Genomic DNA, 25,998 nt, shown 5'->3' with positions numbered 1-25,998 from the left:
TTTGAAACTAGTGCCGTTAAGAACGAAAATGCTGCCTTCCGATTGGCTAATGTCGTCTTCTTGTCATTCATTCCATTGATCAGTCAAAGTTTGCGAAAGGTCGGTCTGACGTAACCCTCAATGAGTTGTCCCTCAGATCTGTTTTAATACGACTGATTCAAGTATAGATAAGGGTGACAGGTACATTTACCTCAAATCTACTCCATACGCTTTAGTAAGGCAACTAGTGTTCCCTTTGAGCAGAAAACATTTCCATAAAAAGCAAGAGTCGAGTTGTATCGTATGGTATGGTTGACTAACTCATGTAGTCTCCGAAAATATATAATTTTGATAGAAAAAGCAACTACGTGTAATTGGAAAGGAGCCCCAGTAAGATGGTAGATTCAGAACCTGAACCTGGGGAAAATCCAGACTTGCTTCATTTAGGGCTATCGCTTTACAGTGAGGGCTTGGCGGAAGGGAAAGAATATGATTCAGGGAATGTGAGACAGATTAGTTGCAGGTCATCGCGACCTCAGTGTCGTGATATGACTCATAAGACAAGGATGAGGATCATTCCTGTCCTAACACTGTATATATCATACTACTGCAATCGTTAATAATTCCAGATTTTCTGGGCTAATTTGACATCACAACAAAGCACATCACATCCGCAAAGTCCAAGATTAGTCCGATTTATTTTGAAAGTTATGAGGTTCGGAGGTATATGGACTGAAATACAAGTTTAAGTGTTTTTGAATGGATACCCACGTGTCTTGTCGGATTTTCACAAAACGAATGCAGAGATAAATGGTGATCATTATTACGATATTATTTACATCGATGCAGTGCCCCCGGCTATACACAGTTGCGATGCTTTCAAGTTTCAATAGTCCCTATACCCCTAGTTAACAAGATGGTGCGACATGATTCAAACCGCAGTCTTCTATTGTTTGTAGACTTTACTCTAAGAAAACACAAGTATACATCTGGTGCAGATATTGTTGATATGTGGTAGCTTTGTGTTTGTGAAATGCCATCAAAGTGTTAATTGTCGTCGTGTTACATATGTCCTCAGGGTGGCGACTCAATTTCACGTCAAAAGTCCCAATCAATGACTACATCGACCTGTACGACAAAGCAGCGTTGTTCATGGAGCACGTCAATGACCCCAACACATCAGAGGAACAGGAGGGGTATCACCAGCTGATTACAGGTAAATGAACACCTCCTGGTTAAAGGTAAATGGACACCTGATAATACGAATATGGCTACCGGCTGATTACAGGTAAATAAACACCTGCTGGTTACAGGTAAATGGACACCTGATAATACGAATATGGCCACCAGTTGATTACAGGTAAATGAACACCTGCTAATTACAGGTAAATGAACACCAGATAATACGAATATGACCACAAGTTGATTACAGGTGAATGAACCTCAGCTGATTAAATGTAGATAACCACCAACTGAGTACAGGTAAATGAGCACCAACTGACTGCAGGTAAATGAACACCTGATAATACGAATATGGCCACCAGTTGTTTACAGGTAAATGAACCTCAGCTGATAACAGGTAGATGACCACCAACTGAGTACAGGTAAATGAACACCAGCTGGGTACAGGTAAATGAACACCAGCTGGGTACGGGTAAATGACCACCAGCTGAGTACAGGTAAATGACCACCAACTGAGTACAGATAGATGACCACCAGCTGAGTACAGATAGATGACCACCAGCTGAGTACAGGTAAATGACCACCAGCTGAGTACAGGTAAATGACCACCAGCTGAGTACAGGTAAATGAACACCAGCTGAGTACAGGTAAATGAACACCAGCTGGGTACAGGTAGATGACCACCAGCTGGGTACAGGTAAATGAACACCAGCTGGGTACAGGTAGATGACCACCAGCTGGGTACAGGTAAATGAACACCAGCTGAGTACACGTAAATGAACACCAGCTGGGTACAGGTAAATGAACACCAGCTGGGTACAGGTAATAAACTCCATCGGAACCTTTTTTTTAGACGCTGATGAACTGTCTGTGGATGTTCTATTTTCGGGAACGTTTGCTTGATACTCGAGCTGCCTAATGCAGTTCGACTTCACTACTGACTGCAGTATGTTTACCTTTGCTGTTATTTACACAGAATATACTTTAACATGATTTCGGAGATAATTCTCTTCTACTAAACCAGCAATGCAGTGAACCCCGAACTGGATGGTTGGTGAATCAGTGGTTACAGTGATCGCTAGTTAACCTCTCCCCATGTCTTTAGGTGATGCCAGTGTGTCGACGCTGTGGTTCAATGACTACTGGTGGCAGCTGCCGGAGAACTGTGGCTTCACGGAACCCAAGTACACCAACGCCCACTACATCCGCTACCTTATACCCAAGGCCAAGATCATTATTATACTGAGGGACCCGACTGAGAGGTGAGCAATGGCCCCAGGATAGGCACTCAGCCATGTGATATGCATACCGACGTAGCAATGGTTGACTAAATGGCACAGGAAGGCAGGAGGATATCCGAAACCCCATTTACCATTCAGTGTGCATTGTGCTTGTGTAAGGTGCAGTTCTGTTGTCAGACCTGACTGACCAGGGACACTGACTCCATACACGTGCCCCCAGTGTTCATGGCGAAGTTGACCATGGTTCTGTTTATATACAGCCAGCTCCGGATATGACGAACTCCAATGGGTTTTTGTTATAATCAGATCGTTATATGCGAACTTCACTCAGTAACATCCACGTGTAACAGCTGAAGATATGCTCTTACTAGAGGTCGTACTATATATATTTCATTCCAGAGACCCGTGAAGATCCGGGGTAGAATAGGTCTTCAGCAACACATGCTTGCCGTAAAAGGCGACTAACGGGATCGGGTGGTCAGGCTCGCCGACTTGGTTGATACATGTCATCGATCCAAATTGCGTAGATCGATGCTCATGATATCAATCACTGGATTGTCTGGACCAGACTCGACTATTTACAGACCGCCGTCATGTAGCTGGAATATGGCCGAGTGCGGCGTAAAACAACAAACCAACCAACCAACATGGTATTCCATTCCATATATAGTATATACATACACTGGGTTACACATTGATGCAGAGGGTGTTCAGCCATAACAATATACAGGTAAAGATATTCATGCTTTAGATGTACAGGCATGATATATAAATACATACGACAGACGGGTAAACTATATGTTGACGTACAGGTAAGGGAGGCATATACATATTATGAACAGACTGGATTGAATAAATAACATAGGAAGCCAGAATAATATCTGAAACTCTTTTACAATCTGATGTCTAGTGCGTGTACATGTCGCCATCCACATCACAATCTGTAGTCATCTTAATTTGATTACAGCTTTCGAATAGTTAACATTGGTATCGAGTTTCCTCTTCCAGGGAATAATGATTTGTCCAACGCGACAGCCGCTTACATAGCTATCTATCGGGGTAAACATTTAAAAAAAAATTCCACCCCAGGCTCATCTGGTAGGCATGTCTTATGTCCATAATCAAACCAGTACAGCCAGACACGATGCAAGACCAAACCTTACACCATTTGTGCCAGAACCGCTCAGTGTGACTGAGATGACTTCAGAATCAAAACCAGACGCCATTCCTTTATAGAAGAGGTGGGGGAGTTGCGCGGAGTCTCGTTTCGAAATTCTTCGCATCGGAAGAAAACGTTGGTTGTTTGCAGGTTAATCGTTCACATTTTATGTTGCAGTGCAGTACGCGCGAGAGATCGGATAACGTTTCAACTTGATGGTCCGGGTTTTTGTGTTTTCTTTCGGAAACTAAGAGTGGTCAGTTTGGGACAGCCGAATGATATATCTCTGTTCAAGGAAGGAACGCACTGTAGAGCATTTAGTTTGGGTTGAAGTGTTGAGAGATAGAAGAAGAATTCCAAGACCGTTATATTCGACGTTTTCGGTGACTTTTGTAATTTCACGATGGTTAGCCTAAGTCCCGATGCCTCAGATGTTTAGCACCTTGGTGAACCATATTGTTACGGCGGGCTGACCAAGATAATAATCAGATCTATTGGGGTTTCAAACCCTTGATCAGCAGATCCTGGATAAGGGACGTAATTCCCCAAACAAATAGTTGAGTCTCAAACCGCTTCACTCTTGTCTTATGTTGTTGCTAGTGGTGTGTGAGATGGTTTAACGCCCCATTAATCAATATCTAAGTTAAATCGCAGTTTTTAATGCTTTGGTGCAAAGCCGACGAGCACGTGTGTTATGCTGACAATTTAAGGATCATAATAATAATCTTCAAATTAAGAACCTGCGATAAGCTGATGCTGGTACTTATGTGGGACGCAATCCTGCACAAAGAATTGCGGCGCCTTAAACAACTGGGCCATTATTTTCTAAGTGGTCAGTAATGGCGAATTATCACAAATACTGAGATATCATCTTATTGTCTGGCAACCATTAACTATCATTGCTGTAGGCTCCGATTGTACAATACGTTTATCAGTTCTTATTTGTTCCAGATTATATTCGGATTACCTCTATTTCCAAAAACATCGGAAGTCACCGGACGACTTTCATCGAGAAGTATTAATGGCCATCAGCTCCCATGAACGATGCGTCAATAAAACAACAATACGGTCGTGTATCAATAACAGGACGATCGCCAACACTGCCAGGGTGAGTACCTGTTATCCCACCCGCGGGGGTAGGCGCCATGTAGTGTATCCAAACCTCAAACAGCTGGTGCTGCACCCGTGTCCGTGGTTCAATTCCTTCTCAGATTTGTCTGTTCCTTGTGTGAAGGGGAACGGGTGGCCCAGTCGTCCAAGGCGCGGCGATTCGCTGTGCAGAGTTGCGTCCCTTGGGCACGCCAGAAACCTATGATTGTGGGTTCGTATCCCGGTTCGCCCCCATTATGTTTCTAGGTTTGTCAGCACTATACCCGTGCACATGGAATACTGTTAAAAGCGGCGTTAAACCCAACTCACTCTCGCACTGTAATGTGTGATCTCACCTACAAATTCTAGTTGAGAGGTTGCAATAGTTGCCCTCCTGTTAGGACTGTTTTTCGGAATGTTTGAGGGAGGAGTCATTTATTTCTTGATCAGACATCCTGTGAATTTCCAACCTTATTAGTCTTTCATGTAGATCAAGAAACAAACATATACGAAACAAACAAGCACATCTATCATACTGTGGCAAATTTAGATTTCGGAAAGTGAAAAAAAACCCATCTCTGTGCAATTTTCTGTTTCATCTGGAAGGATAATTTAACAAAAAAAACATCTTGCAATAATTTCAAGGCGCGGGCGCGCACAGAAAATATGTTTCTCAAACCATGTCTGTCTCTTTATTTGTTAGCATCATCATCTCTGGCCTTGGGTGTGCTGCAGACGTTATTCAAAATTAACATATCACGGAACATCGCATATGTAATTGTAATATGTAATTAATATGAAATGGGGATTTTCGGGGTGTGGTTCCTAGTTTCGGGCTTTGTCTAGACGAACTTCCATTTGTTAGATTTGTGAGCCACCGTGTCTATTTGGGTAGCCATTAACTGCGAAATTAGTACACAACATGAAATTTGAGTTAGCGGACAATAATGGGTTTCGATCGAACTTGCTTGGTCTAGCGCTTGTTGATATCCCTGTTGTCAGAAGGTTGACGCGAAGCTGGATTTGTGAAATTTCGACGTAGAACTCCAATAAAGTGCTGTTCCTTCTTTGGGTTCAAGTAGTTCGATGTCTTCTGTATTTTCTTTACCAATGTAACTGTGACCTCAGACCTCGCGAATATTATCACAACGAGACTCTATACGTTCCAGACATCCGTACGGACGATCTGCAGATATTGCGCTGTTATCCGTGGATCCGTAGTATTTCCAAAAGAAACAACTGCCTGTTTGTAAGACATTGTCTGCACCGACTTGACAGTAGGACAGCAGCAACTGGTTACACAGTGACGCCCCTTTAGTCCCCATCGTACTGTTCCTCCCAAACTCTCATTGATGAGGGATGAAGCAGGATAAAGGTCCTCCAACCTTCATGCAGGTTCAAATGGCAAGACAACTAGCCTTTTGTCCTTCTTACATAAGTAAAATACATAAATATGGCAAAAATGAGTGAAAAGGGTCGGCGATTTTTCTAGTCCCTAAAAACGCTTCGTACGTCTATTTCTATTTTTCAAACCTCCAAGAGATGAGTATGAGCAAGTCCGTGAGCCGCGACATTTTTACCAAATGAATATAACGCCAGAGAATAACCAGTCTCGATTATCCGACGAAAGAGAAACTGAGTATCCGACGATCAAAAACTTGCTGATGTTCAAATTTAAGAAAAACGCTTCTTAAGTCTATTTCTTAGTCTTATTTACAATTTCTAACAGATTTGTTTAATTCTTACATTATGGAAATAACGTATGCATGATTAACGAATCATGCCTAATTATGCCCATTTGTATGTACCAGGATACAGACGTTCGGTGATCATCCGAATGGTGGAATCCGGGCTTACAGGGTCCACTGTGACATTACTCGGTTGACATAACTCTGTGGTATACGTTTGGAAAGTAAACTTGAACCCAGCTAATTTTACAGTTATTAACAACATGTTCGCGAGCTGTAACTTAACCAGACACTATGTTTTCGTTCTAACATCTGAAAGTACCAACATATTATATTAATAATATTAATTTAATATGTCTCTGTTTTATGTCAGGGTGTTCTTGAGTCACTGTCGTACGGATGTTACCCAAAAGGTTAACTTTTCTTTGCTTATTTACGAACGCCGGTGTTCCTAGAACAGTTTCTGGATACTTACCCAGTCTGAAGTATTCCTCTTCAAAATTCTTCAAATTCCTTCTCAGATTTTTGTCCCCCTTAATTGCGTCTCTCGGCTCGTGTTTTTCACTACATGTAAGACCAAAACGGCTCCTGTTGAAAGATGGTCTGTCTAGCATGTGATAGTGTATTTGCAGTCATACTATCCTCACATTATACAGACCGCTTGCTGTATGAACGTAGGATTTTATTCCACACTGTGTTATTACGAATCTGAAACTGCAAACTAGTACCATTGTATTCTCTGTATTTCTGAGTTTTAGTAAAATGTATCAACATTTGAACTTATAAGTTCAATTTTAATACCTAAAGGGATTAGGTAGTCATTCCACGGATGGGGAAAGAATTCTGTTTGGGAGTAGTAATTCCACTGATAGGGGGAGAATTCTGTTTGGGAGTAGTAATTCCACGGATGTAGGGAGAATTCTGTTTAGGAGTAGTAATTTTCACGGAGAGGGGGAGAATTCGGTGGGGAGTAGTAATTCCACGGGTAGGAGGAGAATTCTGTTTTGGAGTAGTAATTCCGAGGATGTAGGAGAATTCTGTTTAGGAGTAGTAATTCCACGGTTAGGGGGAGAATTCTGTTTGGGAGTAGTAATTCCACGGATCTAGGGATAATTCTGTTTAGGAGTAGTAATTCCACGGTTAGGGGGATAATACTGTTTGGGAATAGTAATTCCACGGACAGGGGGAGAATTCTGTTTGGGAGTAGTAATTCCACGGATGTAGGGAGAATTCTGTTTGGGATTGGTAATTCCACGGATAGGGGGAGAATTCTGTTTAGGAGTAGTAATTCTACGGATATAGGGAGAATTCTGTTTGGGAGTGGTAATTCCACGGTTAGGGGGAGAATTCTGTTTTGGAGTAGTAATTCCACGGATCTAGGGATAATTCTGTTTAGGAGTAGTAATTCCACGGTTAGGGGGATAATACTGTTTGGGAGTAGTAATTCCACGGACAGGGGGAGAATTCTGTTTGGGAGTAGTAATTCCACGGATGTAGGGAGAATTCTGTTTGGGAGTGGTAATTCCACGGTTAGGAGGAGAATTCTGTTTAGGAGTAGTAATTCCACGGATGGGGGAAGAATTCTGTTTGGGAGTAGTAATTCCACGGACAGGGGGAGAATTCTGTTTGGGAGTAGTAATTCCACGGTTAGGAGGAGAATTCTGTTTAGGAGTAGTGATTCCACGGATGGGGGGAGAATTCTTTTTGGGAGTAGTAATTCCACGGATGGGGAAAGAATTCTGTTTGGGAGTAGTAATTCCACTGATAGGGGGAGAATTCTGTTTGGGAGTAGTAATTCCACGGATGTAGGGAGAATTCTGTTTAGGAGTAGTAATTCCACGGATAGGGGGAGAATTCGGTGGGGAGTAGTAATTACACGGGTAGGAGGAGAATTCTGTTTAGGAGTAGTAATTCCACGGTTAGGGGGAGAATTCTGTTTTGGAGTAGTAATTCCACGGATCTAGGGATAATTCTGTTTAGGAGTAGTAATTCCACGGTTAGGGGGATAATACTGTTTGGGAATAGTAATTCCACGGACAGGGGGAGAATTCTGTTTGGGAGTAGTAATTCCACGGATGTAGGGAGAATTCTGTTTGGGATTGGTAATTCCACGGATAGGGGGAGAATTCTGTTTAGGAGTAGTAATTCTACGGATATAGGGAGAATTCTGTTTGGGAGTGGTAATTCCACGGTTAAGGGGAGAATTCTGTTTTGGAGTAGTAATTCCACGGATCTAGGGATAATTCTGTTTAGGAGTAGTAATTCCACGGTTAGGGGGATAATACTGTTTGGGAGTAGTAATTCCACGGACAGGGGGAGAATTCTGTTTGGGAGTAGTAATTCCACGGTTAGGAGGAGAATTCTGTTTGGGAGCAGTAATTCCACGGATGGGGGAAAAATTCTGTTTAGGACTCTTGATTCCACGGATAGGGGGATAATACTGTTTGGGAGTAGTAATTCCACGGACAGGGGGAGAATTCTGTTTGGGAGTAGTAATTCCACTGATAGGGGGAGAATTCTGTTTAGGAGTAGTAATTCCACGGATGTAGGGAAAATTCTGTTTAGGAGTAGTAATTCCACGGATAGGGGGAGAATTCGGTGGGGAGTAGTAATTCCACGGGTAGGAGGAGAATTCTGTTTTGGAGTAGTAATTCCGAGGATGTAGGAGAATTCTGTTTAGGAGTAGTAATTCCACGGTTAGGGGGAGAATTCTGTTTGGGGGTAGTAATTCCACGGATCTAGGGATAATTCTGTTTAGGAGTAGTAATTCCACGGTTAGGGGGATAATACTGTTTGGGAATAGTAATTCCACGGACAGGGGGAGAATTCTGTTTGGGAGTAGTAATTCCACGGATGTAGGGAGAATTCTGTTTGGGATTGGTAATTCCACGGATAGGGGGAGAATTCTGTTTAGGAGTAGTAATTCTACGGATATAGGGAGAATTCTGTTTGGGAGTGGTAATTCCACGGTTAGGGGGAGAATTCTGTTTTGGAGTAGTAATTCCACGGATCTAGGGATAATTCTGTTTAGGAGTAGTAATTCCACGGTTAGGGGGATAATACTGTTTGGGAGTAGTAATTCCACGGACAGGGGGAGAATTCTGTTTGGGAGTAGTAATTCCACGGATGTAGGGAGAATTCTGTTTGGGAGTAGTAATTCCACGGATGTAGGGAGAATTCTGTTTGGGATTGGTAATTCCACGGACAGGGGGAGAATTCTGTTTAGGAGTAGTAATTCTACGGATATAGGGAGAATTCTGTTTGGGAGTAGTAATTCCACGGATGTAGGGAGAATTCTTTTTGGGATTGGTAATTCCACGGATAGGGGGAGAATTCTGTTTAGGAGTAGTAATTCTACGGATATAGGGAGAATTCTGTTTGGGAGTGGTAATTCCACGGTTAGGAGGAGAATTCTGTTTTGGAGTAGTAATTCCACGGATGGGGGAAGAATTCTGTTTGGGAGTAGTAATTCCACGGACAGGGGGAGAATTCTGTTTGGGAGTAGTAATTCCACGGTTAGGAGGAGAATTCTGTTTAGGAGTAGTGATTCCACGGATGTAGGGAGAATTCTGTTTGGGAGTAGTAATTCCACGGATGTAGGGAGAATTCTTTTTGGGATTGGTAATTCCACGGATAGGGGGAGAATTCTGTTTAGGAGTAGTAATTCTACGGATATAGGGAGAATTCTGTTTGGGAGTGGTAATTCCACGGTTAGGAGGAGAATTCTGTTTTGGAGTAGTAATTCCACGGATGGGGGAAGAATTCTGTTTGGGAGTAGTAATTCCACGGACAGGGGGAGAATTCTGTTTGGGAGTAGTAATTCCACGGTTAGGAGGAGAATTCTGTTTAGGAGTAGTGATTCCACGGATGTAGGGAGAATTCTGTTTGGGAGTAGTAATTCAACGGATAGGGGGAGAATTCTTATTGGGAGTAGTTATTCCATGGATGGGGGGAGAATTCTGTTTAGGAGTAGTAATTCCACGGACAGGGGGAGAATTCTGTTTAGGAGTAGTAATTCCACGGATAGGGGAGAATTCTTTTTGGGAGTAGTAATTCCACGGATGTTGGGAGAATTCTGTTTAGGAGTAGTAATTCCACAGATAGGGGGAAAATTCTGTTTTGGAGTAGTAATTCCACGGATGTAGGGAGAATTCTGTTTTGGAGTGGTAATTCCACGGACAGGGGGGGAATTCTGTTTTGGAGTAGTAATTCCACGGATGTAGGGAGAATTCTGTTTGGGATTGGTAATTCCACGGAAAGGGGGAGAATTCTGTTTAGGAGTAGTAATTCCACGGATGGTAGGAGAATTCTGTTTTGGAGTGGTAATTCCACGGTTAGGGGGAGAATTCTGTTTGGGAGTAGTAATTCCACGGATGGGGGAAAAATTCTGTTTAGGAGTAGTGATTCCACGGATAGGGGGGGAACTCTGTTTATGAGTAGTATTTCCACGGATGTAGGGAGAATTCTGTTTAGGAGTAGTAATTCCACGGATATAGGGAGAATTCGGTTGGGAGTAGTAATTCCACGGTTAGGAGGAGAATTCTGTTTAGGAGTAGTAATTCCACGGATGGGAGGAGAATTCTGTTTAAGAGTAGTACGCGTAATTCCACGGATAGGGGGAGAATTCTTCGGTGTTTGCCACAAGGCTGTGAAACTCCACAGAAAATGGAGAGCTACGAAGTTTCTGCAAAGAATGGCAATTCCGTGAAAAAGTGAGAATTCGCGTGCGTCCACAGAAAGGGGAACATTCTGCAAATTGTTTTGCGTTTTCTGGCTATTTCATTGACCGTTATGTGACATATTTCTGGAGGTGTTGACATGTGCTAAGACACTGCAGCTGTGTAGACAAATGTACAATCGTTAATCCGTGAATATAACTAAGTTCGACATAACGAAGTAAAAACTGTTAGTACCAGTTCATGGGATGCCAGCAGAGATTCATGCTAATGCTGCTTTGATTAACATACTACGAAAGCCTATTTGTGGCACTTTGGTAGCGCGCGCACACACACTCTCTCTCTCTCTCACACACACACACACACACACACACACACACACACACACACACACACACACACACACACACACACACAAACACACACACAAACACACACACATATATTTTAGTCACATCGCCTCACCATCCGATCCCCATTTCAGCCATATCGCCGTACCATCCGATCTTCATTCTAGTCACATCGCCGTACCATCCTATCCTCATTTTAGTGTCATCGCCGTACCATCCGATTCCCATTTTAACCTAATCGCCGTACCATCCGATCCCTATTTTAGCCACACCGCCGTTCATCCGCTCCCTATATTAGTCACAAGGGGATCTGGGGGTGTGACAACTGAGAGTTATTTGATTTGTTAATGTTTATACAGCTAGATGTATTTCTATCCGTGTTCATACCGACGTACCTATTCATACGTTCATTGTTCATACGGCAATTAGTCTTTATACGTGAATTGTTGATATAACTGTGCATATTTAAAGGAATATTGTTCATACGTCTGTACCTATTCCTACAAATGTACGTATTCATGCGTTGATTAACTGTTCACACGACTAGGTAATCTCGGGTTCATTGCTCACATGTTATCACACATCCATTGTTCATACGGCTAAAGTATGTATACGTTTATTGTTCATACGGCTGTATGTATTCATACGCTTGTTGTCCCCTCGTTGTTTACAGGTGCGGCTCCGGATCGGGATGTACTATGTATACTTACAGGAGTGGCTGCGTGTGTTCCCTCGACATCAACTCCACATCGTCAGACTCGAGGACTACGCCGACGAACCCATGGACATACTCAAAGGCATTTTCAAATTCCTCACACTCAGTAAGTACCAGCGTAGGAAGAGGGGCTGCAAGTTTTGTTTTTGTTTAATACAGAAGTGTTTTTCAGTCAGCGCTTACAGGCATGCCTTTGTTTCTCTGCGTGATGATCCAATCCCGATTTTGGCTTCACAAAACATTATGTCCAGCATGTCCAGGTACAGATTTGTTTTTCAAGCTGACAACAAAATATCATTTTCCAGCATAAACATCCATACTAACCAGGTAACTGAGCAATTTCAAGTCCGTTTGTTTGTTTGTTTATTTTTCTACCGATTGAATAAAATCTTGAGTTGCATGTCATCATACGATGACCAGGTGACAGTCGCTTAAATGCTACACATACATGAAGAGTATTTGGGAAATAATTTCGCTTTTACTTTTATTTTTCACTGAAGTGAAGTCCTACGCACGACAAGCACTCATGATAGAAACATCTCTATATTTCACCTCCATACAACAAGTTTCTTGTCTGCTTATGAAATGCGTTAGAAATTATTGCAATTGATCACTGACCTTACGAAAGGAATATCGTAAGTACGACGGCTACGTTGTGTCGTCTTGCTACAAGACTGTATCGTATGCTCCCTGAATAGAACGTTGTGTCGTCTGGCTACAAGACTGTATCGTATGCTCCCTGAATAGAACGTTGTGTCGTCTTGCTACAAGACTGTATCGTATGCTCCCTGAATAGAACGTTGTGTCGTCTTGCTACAAGACTGTATCGTGTGCTCCCTGAATAGAACGTTGTGTCGTCTTGCTACAAGACTGTATCGTATGCTCCCTGAATAGAACGTTATGTCGTCTTGCTACAAGACTGTATCGTATGCTCCCTGAATAGAACGTTGTGTCGTCTTGCTACAAGACTGTATCGTATGCTCCCTGAATAGAACGTTGTGTCGTCTTGCTACAAGACTGTATCGTGTGCTCCCTGAATAGAACGCTGTGTCGTCTTGCTACAAGACTGTATCGTATGCTCCCTGAATAGAACGTTGTGTCGTCTTGCTACAAGACTGTATCGTATGCTCCCTGAATAGAACGTTGTGTCGTCTTGCTACAAGACTGTATCGTATGCTCCCTGAATAGAACGTTATGTCGTCTTGCTACAAGACTGTATCGTATGCTCCCTGAATAGAACGTTATGTCGTCTTGCTACAAGACTGTATCGTATGCTCCCTGAATAGAACGTTGTGTCGTCTTGCTACAAGACTGTATCGTGTGCTCCCTGAATAGAACGCTGTGTCGTCTTGCTACAAGACTGTATCGTATGCTCCCTGAATAGAACGTTGTGTCGTCTTGCTACAAGACTGTATCGTGTGCTCCCTGAATAGAACGCTGTGTCGTCTTGCTACAAGACTGTATCGTATGCTCCCTGAATAGAACGTTGTGTCGTCTTGCTACAAGACTGTATCGTATGCTCCCTGAATAGAACGTTGTGTCGTCTTGCTACAAGACTGTATCGTATGCTCCCTGAATAGAACGTTGTGTCGTCTTGCTACAAGACTGTATCGTGTGCTCCCTGAATAGAACGTTGTGTCGTCTTGCTACAAGACTGTATCGTATGCTCCCTGAATAGAACGTTATGTCGTCTTGCTACAAGACTGTATCGTATGCTCCCTGAATAGAACGTTGTGTCGTCTTGCTACAAGACTGTATCGTATGCTCCCTGAATAGAACGTTGTGTCGTCTTGCTACAAGACTGTATCGTGTGCTCCCTGAATAGAACGCTGTGTCGTCTTGCTACAAGACTGTATCGTATGCTCCCTGAATAGAACGTTGTGTCGTCTTGCTACAAGACTGTATCGTGTGCTCCCTGAATAGAACGTTGTGTCGTCTTGCTACAAGACTGTATCGTATGCTCCCTGAATAGAACGTTGTGTCGTCTTGCTACAAGACTGTATCGTATGCTCCCTGAATAGAACGTTATGTCGTCTTGCTACAAGACTGTATCGTATGCTCCCTGAATAGAACGTTGTGTCGTCTTGCTACAAGACTGTATCGTGTGCTCCCTGAATAGAACGCTGTGTCGTCTTGCTACAAGACTGTATCGTATGCTCCCTGAATAGAACGTTGTGTCGTCTTGCTACAAGACTGTATCGTGTGCTCCCTGAATAGAACGCTGTGTCGTCTTGCTACAAGACTGTATCGTATGCTCCCTGAATAGAACGTTGTGTCGTCTTGCTACAAGACTGTATCGTATGCTCCCTGAATAGAACGTTGTGTCGTCTTGCTACAAGACTGTATCGTATGCTCCCTGAATAGAACGTTGTGTCGTCTTGCTACAAGACTGTATCGTGTGCTCCCTGAATAGAACGCTGTGTCGTCTTGCTACAAGACTGTATCGTATGCTCCCTGAATAGAACGTTGTGTCGTCTTGCTACAAGACTGTATCGTGTGCTCCCTGAATAGAACGCTGTGTCGTCTTGCTACAAGACTGTATCGTATGCTCCCTGAATAGAACGTTATGTCGTCTTGCTACAAGACTGTATCGTATGCTCCCTGAATAGAACGTTGTGTCGTCTTGCTACAAGACTGTATCGTATGCTCCCTGAATAGAACGTTGTGTCGTCTTGCTACAAGACTGTATCGTGTGCTCCCTGAATAGAACGCTGTGTCGTCTTGCTACAAGACTGTATCGTATGCTCCCTGAATAGAACGTTGTGTCGTCTTGCTACAAGACTGTATCGTATGCTCCCTGAATAGAACGTTGTGTCGTCTTGCTACAAGACTGTATCGTATGCTCCCTGAATAGAACGTTATGTCGTCTTGCTACAAGACTGTATCGTATGCTCCCTGAATAGAACGTTATGTCGTCTTGCTACAAGACTGTATCGTATGCTCCCTGAATAGAACGTTGTGTCGTCTTGCTACAAGACTGTATCGTATGCTCCCTGAATAGAACGTTGTGTCGTCTTGCTACAAGACTGTATCGTGTGCTCCCTGAATAGAACGCTGTGTCGTCTTGCTACAAGACTGTATCGTATGCTCCCTGAATAGAACGTTGTGTCGTCTTGCTACAAGACTGTATCGTGTGCTCCCTGAATAGAACGTTGTGTCGTCTTGCTACAAGACTGTATCGTATGCTCCCTGAATAGAACGTTGTGTCGTCTTGCTACAAGACTGTATCGTATGCTCCCTGAATAGAACGTTATGTCGTCTTGCTACAAGACTGTATCGTATGCTCCCTGAATAGAACGTTGTGTCGTCTTGCTACAAGACTGTATCGTGTGCTCCCTGAATAGAACGCTGTGTCGTCTTGCTACAAGACTGTATCGTATGCTCCCTGAATAGAACGTTGTGTCGTCTTGCTACAAGACTGTATCGTGTGCTCCCTGAATAGAACGCTGTGTCGTCTTGCTACAAGACTGTATCGTATGCTCCCTGAATAGAACGTTGTGTCGTCTTGCTACAAGACTGTATCGTATGCTCCCTGAATAGAACGTTGTGTCGTCTTGCTACAAGACTGTATCGTATGCTCCCTGAATAGAACGTTGTGTCGTCTTGCTACAAGACTGTATCGTGTGCTCCCTGAATAGAACGCTGTGTCGTCTTGCTACAAGACTGTATCGTATGCTCCCTGAATAGAACGTTGTGTCGTCTTGCTACAAGACTGTATCGTGTGCTCCCTGAATAGAACGCTGTGTCGTCTTGCTACAAGACTGTATCGTATGCTCCCTGAATAGAACGTTGTGTCGTCTTGCTACAAGACTGTATCGTATGCTCCCTGAATAGAACGTTGTGTCGTCTTGCTACAAGACTGTATCGTATGCTCCCTGAATAGAACGTTATGTCGTCTTGCTACAAGACTGTATCGTGTGCTCCCTGAATAGAACGCTGTGTCGTCTTGCTACAAGACTGTATCGTATGCTCCCTGAATAGAACGTTGTGTCGTCTTGCTACAAGACTGTATCGTGTGCTCCCTGAATAGAACGTTGTGTCGTCTTGCTACAAGACTGTATCGTATGCTCCCTGAATAGAACGTTGTGTCGTCTTGCTACAAGACTGTATCGTGTGCTCCCTGAATAGAACGCTGTGTCGTCTTGCTACAAGACTGTATCGTATGCTCCCTGAATAGAACGCTGTGTCGTCTTGCTACAAGACTGTATCGTGTGCTCCCTGAATAGAACGTTGTGTCGTCTTGCTACAAGACTGTATCGTGTGCTCCCTGAATAGAACGTTGTGTCGTCTTGCTACAAGACTGTATCGTATGCTCCCTGAATAGAACGCTGTGTCGTCTTGCTACAAGACTGTATCGTGTGCTCCCTGAATAGAACGTTGTGTCGTCTTGCTACAAGACTGTATCGTGTGCTCCCTGAATAGAACGTTGTGTCGTCTTGCTACAAGACTGTATCGTATGCTCCCTGAATAGAACGCTGTGTCGTCTTGCTACAAGACTGTATCGTATGCTCCCTGAATAGAACGTTATGTCGTCTTGCTACAAGACTGTATCGTATGCTCCCTGAATAGAACGTTGTGTCGTCTTGCTACAAGACTGTATCGTGTGCTCCCTGAATAGAACGTTGTGTCGTCTTGCTACAAGACTGTATCGTATGCTCCCTGAATAGAACGTTGTGTCGTCTTGCTACAAGACTGTATCGTATGCTCCCTGAATAGAACGTTGTGTCGTCTTGCTACAAGACTGTATCGTGTGCTCCCTGAATAGAACGTTGTGTCGTCTTGCTACAAGACTGTATCGTATGCTCCCTGAATAGAACGCTGTGTCGTCTTGCTACAAGACTGTATCGTGTGCTCCCTGAATAGAACGCTGTGTCGTCTTGCTACAAGACTGTATCGTATGCTCCCTGAATAGAACGTTGTGTCGTCTTGCTACAAGACTGTATCGTGTGCTCCCTGAATAGAACGTTGTGTCGTCTTGCTACAAGACTGTATCGTGTGCTCCCTGAATAGAACGTTGTGTCGTCTTGCTACAAGACTGTATCGTATGCTCCCTGAATAGAACGCTGTGTCGTCTTGCTACAAGACTGTATCGTGTGCTCCCTGAATAGAACGTTGTGTCGTCTTGCTACAAGACTGTATCGTGTGCTCCCTGAATAGAACGTTGTGTCGTCTTGCTACAAGACTGTATCGTATGCTCCCTGAATAGAACGCTGTGTCGTCTTGCTACAAGACTGTATCGTGTGCTCCCTGAATAGAACGTTGTGTCGTCTTGCTACAAGACTGTATCGTGTGCTCCCTGAATAGAACGTTGTGTCGTCTTGCTACAAGACTGTATCGTGTGCTCCCTGAAAAGAACGCTGTGTCGTCTTGCTACAAGACTGTATTGTGTGCTCCCTGAATAGAACGCTGTGTCGTCTTGCTACAAGACTGGATTGTATGCTCCCTGAATAGAACGTTATGTCGTCTTGCTACAAGACTGTATCGTGTGCTCCCTGAATAGAACGTTGTGTCGTCTTGCTACAAGACTGTATCGTGTGCTCCCTGAATAGAACGTTGTGTCGTCTTGCTACAAGACTGTATCGTGTGCTCCCTGAATAGAACGTTGTGTCGTCTTGCTACAAGACTGTATCGTGTGCTCCCTGAATAGAACGTTGTGTCGTCTTGCTACAAGACTGTATCGTATGCTCCCTGAATAGAACGCTGTGTCGTCTTGCTACAAGACTGTATCGTGTGCTCCCTGAATAGAACGTTGTGTCGTCTTGCTACAAGACTGTATCGTGTGCTCCCTGAATAGAACGTTGTGTCGTCTTGCTACAAGACTGTATCGTGTGCTCCCTGAATAGAACGCTGTGTCGTCTTGCTACAAGACTGTATTGTGTGCTCCCTGAATAGAACGCTGTGTCGTCTTGCTACAAGACTGTATTGTATGCTCCCTGAATAGAACGTTATGTCGTCTTGCTACAAGACTGTATCGTGTGCTCCCTGAATAGAACGCTGTGTCGTCTTGCTACAAGACTGTATTGTATGCTCCCTGAATAGAACGTTATGTCGTCTTGCTACAAGACTGTATCGTGTGCTCCCTGAATAGAACGTTGTGTCGTCTTGCTACAAGACTGTATCGTATGCTCCCTGAATAGAACGTTATGTCGTCTTGCTACAAGACTGTATCGTATGCTCCCTGAATAGAACGTTGTGTCGTCTTGCTACAAGACTGTATCGTATGCTCCCTGAATAGAACGTTATGTCGTCTTGCTACAAGACTGTATCGTATGCTCCCTGAATAGAACGTTATGTCGTCTTGCTACAAGACTGTATCGTATGCTCCCTGAATAGAACGTTGTGTCGTCTTGCTACAAGACTGTATCGTATGCTCCCTGAATAGAACGTTATGTCGTCTTGCTAGAAGACTGTATTGTGTGCTCCCTGAATAGAACGTTGTGTCGTCTTGCTACAAGACTGTATCGTATGCTCCCTGAATAGAACGTTGTGTCGTCTTGCTACAAGACTGTATCGTATGCTCCCTGAATAGAACGTTGTGTCGTCTTGCTACAAGACTGTATCGTATGCTCCCTGAATAGAACGTTATGTCGTCTTGCTAGAAGACTGTATTGTGTGCTCCCTGAATAGAACGTTGTGTCGTCTTGCTACAAGACTGTATCGTGTGCTCCCTGAATAGAACGCTGTGTCGTCTTGCTACAAGACTGTATCGTATGCTCCCTGAATAGAACGTTATGTCGTCTTGCTAGAAGACTGTATTGTGTGCTCCCTGAATAGAACGTTGTGTCGTCTTGCTACAAGACTGTATCGTATGCTCCCTGAATAGAACGTTGTGTCGTCTTGCTACAAGACTGTATCGTATGCTCCCTGAATAGAACGTTGTGTCGTCTTGCTACAAGACTGTATCGTATGCTCCCTGAATAGAACGTTATGTCGTCTTGCTAGAAGACTGTATTGTGTGCTCCCTGAATAGAACGTTGTGTCGTCTTGCTACAAGACTGTATCGTATGCTCCCTGAATAGAACGTTGTGTCGTCTTGCTACAAGACTGTATCGTATGCTCCCTGAATAGAACGTTATGTCGTCTTGCTAGAAGACTGTATTGTGTGCTCCCTGAATAGAACGTTGTGTCGTCTTGCTACAAGACTGTATCGTATGCTCCCTGAATAGAACGTTGTGTCGTCTTGCTACAAGACTGTATCGTATGCTCCCTGAATAGAACGCTGTGTCGTCTTGCTACAAGACTGTATCGTGTGCTCCCTGAATAGAACGTTGTGTCGTCTTGCTACAAGACTGTATCGTATGCTCCCTGAATAGAACGTTGTGTCGTCTTGCTACAAGACTGTATCGTATGCTCCCTGAATAGAACGCTGTGTCGTCTTGCTACAAGACTGTATCGTGTGCTCCCTGAATAGAACGCTGTGTCGTCTTGCTACAAGACTGTATCGTGTGCTCCCTGAATAGAACGTTGTGTCGTCTTGCTACAAGACTGTATCGTGTGCTCCCTGAATAGAACGCTGTGTCGTCTTGCTACAAGACTGTATCGTATGCTCCCTGAATAGAACGCTGTGTCGTCTTGCTACAAGACTGTATCGTGTGCTCCCTGAATAGAACGCTGTGTCGTCTTGCTACAAGACTGTATCGTGTGCTCCCTGAATAGAACGTTGTGTCGTCTTGCTACAAGACTGTATCGTGTGCTCCCTGAATAGAACGCTGTGTCGTCTTGCTACAAGACTGTATCGTATGCTCCCTGAATAGAACGCTGTGTCGTCTTGCTACAAGACTGTATCGTGTGCTCCCTGAATAGAACGCTGTGTCGTCTTGCTACAAGACTGTATCGTGTGCTCCCTGAATAGAACGTTGTGTCGTCTTGCTACAAGACTGTATCGTGTGCTCCCTGAATAGAACGCTGTGTCGTCTTGCTACAAGACTGTATCGTATGCTCCCTGAATAGAACGTTGTGTCGTCTTGCTACAAGACTGTATCGTGTGCTCCCTGAATAGAACGCTGTGTCGTAATGGAGCAAATAGGCATGTGGACAACAGACATCGTTGTTACACGTGTGCGGAATGAAATACTTACAATATGTAACAAGGCGTATAGAACGAGGTCTAATATTAGGATTTAGACTCTTTCGCTAACATGCCAATCATAGAATGTGTTTGATGTCGCTTCAGAAATAGTTTATACTGTGATCATTAATTAACTGATATGATACACGCTTACCTATCCTATCCTAGACGATGTAACGTTGAAGATGCAGGGATAGATTTGCACTTGGGAACATAATATTCCCTTTTAATTGTCGTATTTAAAATATTTCGTATCCACACTCAATGATTTTGGAATACATTCTTGCGACTTTAAATTCAAATGCCAACATACACCAATTTCATTTATGCGCGCCAGCATTCACACAGAATACCACCAGCTCCGCACAGCGATACGTCATTAAAGCAGAACACAACGAATGTGTCACGCGTTGCGGTGGAGCTTTGCTCAGTTCTGTCTTCACTATGACAACTCTAGGACATACATGATATAGACATGGATTCTATTTCTAAGTGAAACAAGAGATTGCCTTCCTGTAACTTTGAAACCTCACACTTCTGCTGAAGTCGGTACCACCATACAATGAAAAACTAATTGCCCTATACTTTTGACGTGGCAAGGGCCTAAACATGTTCAGGGTTGTGCTTATCAGCTAAACGTGTTTAGGGTCTAAATGTGTGGGAAAAATTGTTTAGAATAGGTTTTGGTAACTACGAAAGTTAAGGATCTATCGTAGTAATCATATATACTTTCATTGTCAGCTGAGAGAGTTAACTGACTTTGAAAGTCCAGTTCCAACCCTTGCCGAACTAGGCTGGAATTCCTGGGCTCAATCGTAGGCTAACAGTAGCTATTACGAGTTATATCCCTTCTAAGCCTCTCCTATGGACCAATCAGATTCCACCTTCGCATTACTTGCATTTGCTTCAAACAAGATGGCGGCGCCTAGTCAGGACGGTCTGATCGATAATCAAGATCTATATTGTGATAAAACGGGTCTTTCATCGCGAAATGCATCAAATCACGTGAGCAACTTGATTAAAAAAAACATGAAAAGATTTGGAAAATATCTGTTTACTACGAGTTGGCGGTGCACGTGTTTTGAAAATCCTGCAATCGACTTAAATCTGCACGACAGTTCACGAACCGGATTTCGATTTGTTTGCGCGGTTTTGATTGGACTACCGTTAATCCAGTCAAAATGTAATTCCATAATACCAGCCTAGTGCGGCAAGGGTGGAAACTGGACTTTTATAGTGAGTTAACTCTCTTACCTCGGGAAAATGTACAGCAATGACACATTTATGAACCAATACCTCGGCGGGATACGAAGCTGCAACCTCTTGATTTGTAGTCCACCACGCTACCACCTGTGCCGCGGACACTGTTGTTGTCCTAAGCGTTAGTTATCTTGTCACCATTAGCCGGCTGGTTGCATTTTATGTACATTTTTATGTTGATAGTGTACCGTTGTGTCATTCGAATATGTAAGCGAGGCTAAAGGGGCATTCACACGGTACAACTAGTTGACATGGGGTATTTAACGAAATGGAAGAGAGATAACATACACTGGATAATCGAAGATGGTTAAAACAGACATTAAAGAAGGCATCAAAGTTGGAACTTGTGAGCGTTGTGTACTGTACAAGTCCCAGTGTCTTTAGGCCCGTATTTTATTGATTCATTCAGACAGATTCGGGAAAGATCTAAACTATGAAATTCTTTAACACCGAACATGCCTGTTGGATGATAAAATGGTTTATAAAACAAACCCAGAATATAATTCAGGTTACATATTCTACATTGATAATCGCCATTTAATCTATGCATGCTAATTCCTTTGATGTGTAATAAATAATACTTAAACCGGTCCATTTGCAATAAAAATAAGATTATCTTCAAAATTTACCACGAGCCATTTATTTTCACACACGTGGTGGTAGGGTGAGTGGGTGCTCTCGGGATGTCAAATTTCTTTGCACTGAAAAATTATCCAATTTGTTGAATTAAGAGATTATTTCAAAAGCGTTTATTACATAACTGGTGCTACTGACTGGATGCGACTTCGCTCAGTCACTGCGTACAGTTTTTGGTAGCCGCAAGTGACATTTTCGGACAAATTACACCATTAAAAAAGTGTACGTTCGCACCAGGGTGAGTTCGTTAATGCATTTCGAAGATTCTTGGAAGAGGTTGACCTTTTTTTTTTAAAAAGAAAATCTTTGAAAAATAGGGTGTGGTTAACGAGTAAACATATATTGCTCATAAGCTATTAGCATCTTACAGGACGGAAATGTTTTTTCGCTTTTACAGCTGTTGATTTCGTTGAGATTAACTCGGTTCCGAGTCTGTGTACGACAAACCGTTGTAATTGCTATCTGACACCGTCGCAACTGTTCAATCTGTTGTTTCAATTGAGAGTACATTCACTTTTCTACGTCTCCCATTTCCACTTTTTTGTAGAGACCCACTTCAGAGATTATGTAATTTCCCATCTGTTACATCATACATATTTTGATAAAATGTGCTAATGATCTCAGAATGTTTTTTCTCAGATCCACACCCACAATAACGCCTTCTAAGTAATGTTCAGAAATAACGTAGTTTAGTACGTAAAACAAAAATATATGTTGATTGCATATCAGTGTGCTTGAGAATGATTTCGTTTTCAATCCGTGATCCAGGCGCTTTGTAACAGCAATGGACATCATCTTCAAAGGGACGCCATTTCTATGACATGCAAGCATTTCATTAAAACCTTCCTTATAACCAGAAGCAATAGGAGAGAAGGGGTTCTCCTAACCAGACTAGGGGCATTGCACTCGTGAATAATACACATTCTGAATAAAGACATTTCCCAGAATGTACAAATTGCAATACTCTTCAACGTGTTGAAATTGCCACAGATCAATGTGATGTTATGGCCGAGTCTTTAAAAGGTTCTGAATATTTGTCTATCATGAGCGGGAATATTAATATGTTCCCAGAATATACCTCGCCTTTAAGTTCAAAATGCAGTTCTATCAAGCATTAAAAGCATGTTGCATTTTCTCTGCTGTATAATAGTTAGCCTTGTTCTAGACATTTAGCAACATTATATTATTGGCAGGGCGTTGGATCGCATTGTCCGAATACTAATGACAACTTTAAAAAGTCAGTCTCTCTCGGTCCCGAACGAGATTCCACCGTGCCCAACCTTGGAAATTAGTGTGCACACAGAATAATGGCGTTATAAGTGGCGCATGTAAGTGAATGAGATTTGGCGTTAAATGTAATATATTTCGCTGTCGTAAAACATGTTTATTTAATGACGTTTATCTGTCAGGGATTGCCAAATGTAAACAGTCCTGCAGAATCCATGTGTTGGAGTCAGATGTGCCAAACCATATAGTTCATGTGGACCGGAATGACCATAATAACATCATCAGTACGAAAGTTAAAAACATGTAAAGACGTTAACAATTGTAAAGTGTGTCATTTGTGTTCACAACAGGAAGTTTCCCAATCGCAATGGTAATCTTAGATCTTGCTTGGCACTGAAGCTTTCAAGGATTTAAAAAAGCTCATTAACTCTGAAAAGAATGTTTAGGTTGCCAAACAAACAAGAACGGTATTCCCTCCCTGAAAGTTGTTTTTCCTAGATTTAACTGAAAACACTTCTCGTCCTAACAATATCCTCTTTATTGGACATTCTCCTTTTCTCCCACTTGACATCTCAAGACGCTCATCCCTGAAAACCCCAACTGTTCTTTCACATCAACAAATAACCCGTCATCGCACACAAAGGTACAGATAGCTCCACAGATCAAGGAACTGTCGCTATGAGAGTTACCTTTGGAGGGTTTCCAAGAACTCTGCAATGTATTTGTGGACGGCGCTTGTTGTGTTAGTGGAGGGGTTGATTTATACGGTAATGGTAACACGGCTCTTGTGTGTTGGCAACAGATAGATTGCTGTATTAGAATTGACTGTTGGTTGTGAGAAAAAAATAGGTTGGATGTCATATGGTTGCGAAATATTATATTACCGATCTCTCCGACATTCATCTCTATCTATCTCTCGTTTTGTACACATTATTATTTGATGACAGTCGCTGCATCTTTTCTGTTTAACGTATTGTTTCAGTAATATATATTGACTGCGCATATCGTTTTACACTTGATTCTGGACCATGCACGGTACCAGTTAGGCCATGCTTATCGCCAGAAGAGAAGAACAGGTACCATCGAGACCAGGCGTCTTTTGCATCGCACCCAACGCCGTGGACCGCCGCTCGTGCTTATGTACCTGACCAAGACTCATTTATTTACAGGCCGCTTTCAATACTAGTCTAACTTGAAACGATACACATTGTCGCGATACGATACAGTAATGTCGAGATACGACACAGGATAGTGATGTCGAGATCCGATACACGATGGTAAGGTCGATATGATACACGATGGTAAGGTCGATACTAGTATACGATACACAACAGTAAAGTCAACATACGGCACACAGGAGAAAGTCGATATACGCAACACGATAGTAAGGTCGAGATACGATAGACAACAGGAAGGTCGAGATACGATAGACAACAGTAAGGTCGAGATACGATACACAACAGGAAGGTCGAGATACTATACACAACAGGAAGGTCGAGATACGATAGACAACAGGAAGGTCGAGATACGATACACAGCAGTAAGGTCGAGATACTATACACAGCAGTAAGGTCGAGATACTATACACAACAGTAAGGTCGAGATACGATACACAACAGTAAGGGTCGAGATGCGATACACAGCAGTAAGGTCGAGATACAATACACAACAGTAAGGTCGAAATACTACACACAACAGTAAGGTCGAGATACGATACACAACAGTAAGGTCGAGATACGATAGACAACAGTAAGGGTCGAGATACGATACACAGCAGTAAGGTCGAGATACTATACACAACAGTAAGGTCGAGATACGATACACAACAGTAAGGGTCGAGATACGATAGACAACAGTAAGGGTCGAGATACGATACACAGCAGTAAGGTCGAGATACGATACACAACAGTAAGGGTCGAGATACGATAGACAACAGTAAGGGTCGAGATACGATACACAGCAGTAAGGTCGAGATACTATACACAACAGTAAGGTCGAGATACTATACACAGCAGTAAGGTCGAAATACTATACACAACAGTAAGGTCGAGATACGATACACAACAGTAAGGGTCGAGATACTATACACAGCAGTAAGGTCGAGATACGATACACAACAGTTAGGGTCGAGATACGATACACAACAGTAAGGGTCGAGATACTATACACAGCAGTAAGGTCGAGATACGATACACAACAGTAAGGTCGAGATACGATACACAACAGTAAGGGTCGAGATACTATACACAGCAGTAAGGTCGAGATACTATACACAGCAGTAAGGGTCGAGATACGATACACAACAGTAAGGGTCGAGATACGATACACAACAGTAAGGTCGAGATACGATACACAACAGGAAGGTCGAGATACGATACACAACAGTAAGGTCGAGATACGATACACAACAGGAAGGTCGAGGTACGATAGGCAACAGTAAGGTCGAGATACGATAGACAACAGTAAGGTCGAGATACGATAGACAACAGTAAGATCGAGATACGATAGACAACAGTAAGGTCGAGATACTAAACACAACAGTAAGGTCGAGATACTATACACAACAGTAAGGTCGATATACGATAGACAACAGTAAGGTCGAGATACGATAGACAACAGTAAGATCGAGATACTATACACAGCAGTAAGGTCGATATACTATACACAACAGTAAGGTCGATATACGATAGACAACAGTAAGGTCGAGATACTATACACAGCAGTAAGG

At 42.9% G+C, this 25,998-nt stretch overlaps 1 protein-coding gene across 5 annotated transcripts in view; it reads left to right on the top strand.

Moving 5' to 3' along the window:
- LOC139452065 (carbohydrate sulfotransferase 15-like) overlaps nt 1–25,998 on the top strand; it is a 65,607-nt gene that overhangs the window by 30,141 nt on the left and 9,468 nt on the right. For all 5 annotated transcript variants that reach the window (XM_071233373.1, XM_071233370.1, XM_071233371.1 and 2 more), the window contains exons 4-7: nt 1,058–1,195; nt 2,267–2,423; nt 4,513–4,669; nt 12,038–12,185. In XM_071233373.1, coding sequence (XP_071089474.1) covers nt 1,058–1,195; nt 2,267–2,423; nt 4,513–4,669; nt 12,038–12,185 — 600 coding nt within the window. The remainder of the gene's footprint in view (nt 1–1,057; nt 1,196–2,266; nt 2,424–4,512; nt 4,670–12,037; nt 12,186–25,998) is intronic.

The sequence above is a fragment of the Haliotis cracherodii genome, unplaced genomic scaffold, assembly GCF_022045235.1.
Source record: "Haliotis cracherodii isolate W230 unplaced genomic scaffold, xgHalCrac1.p SCAF_9, whole genome shotgun sequence".
NCBI classification, from domain to species: domain Eukaryota; kingdom Metazoa; phylum Mollusca; class Gastropoda; order Lepetellida; family Haliotidae; genus Haliotis; species Haliotis cracherodii.
This window is presented reverse-complemented; position numbering and strand designations above follow the sequence as displayed.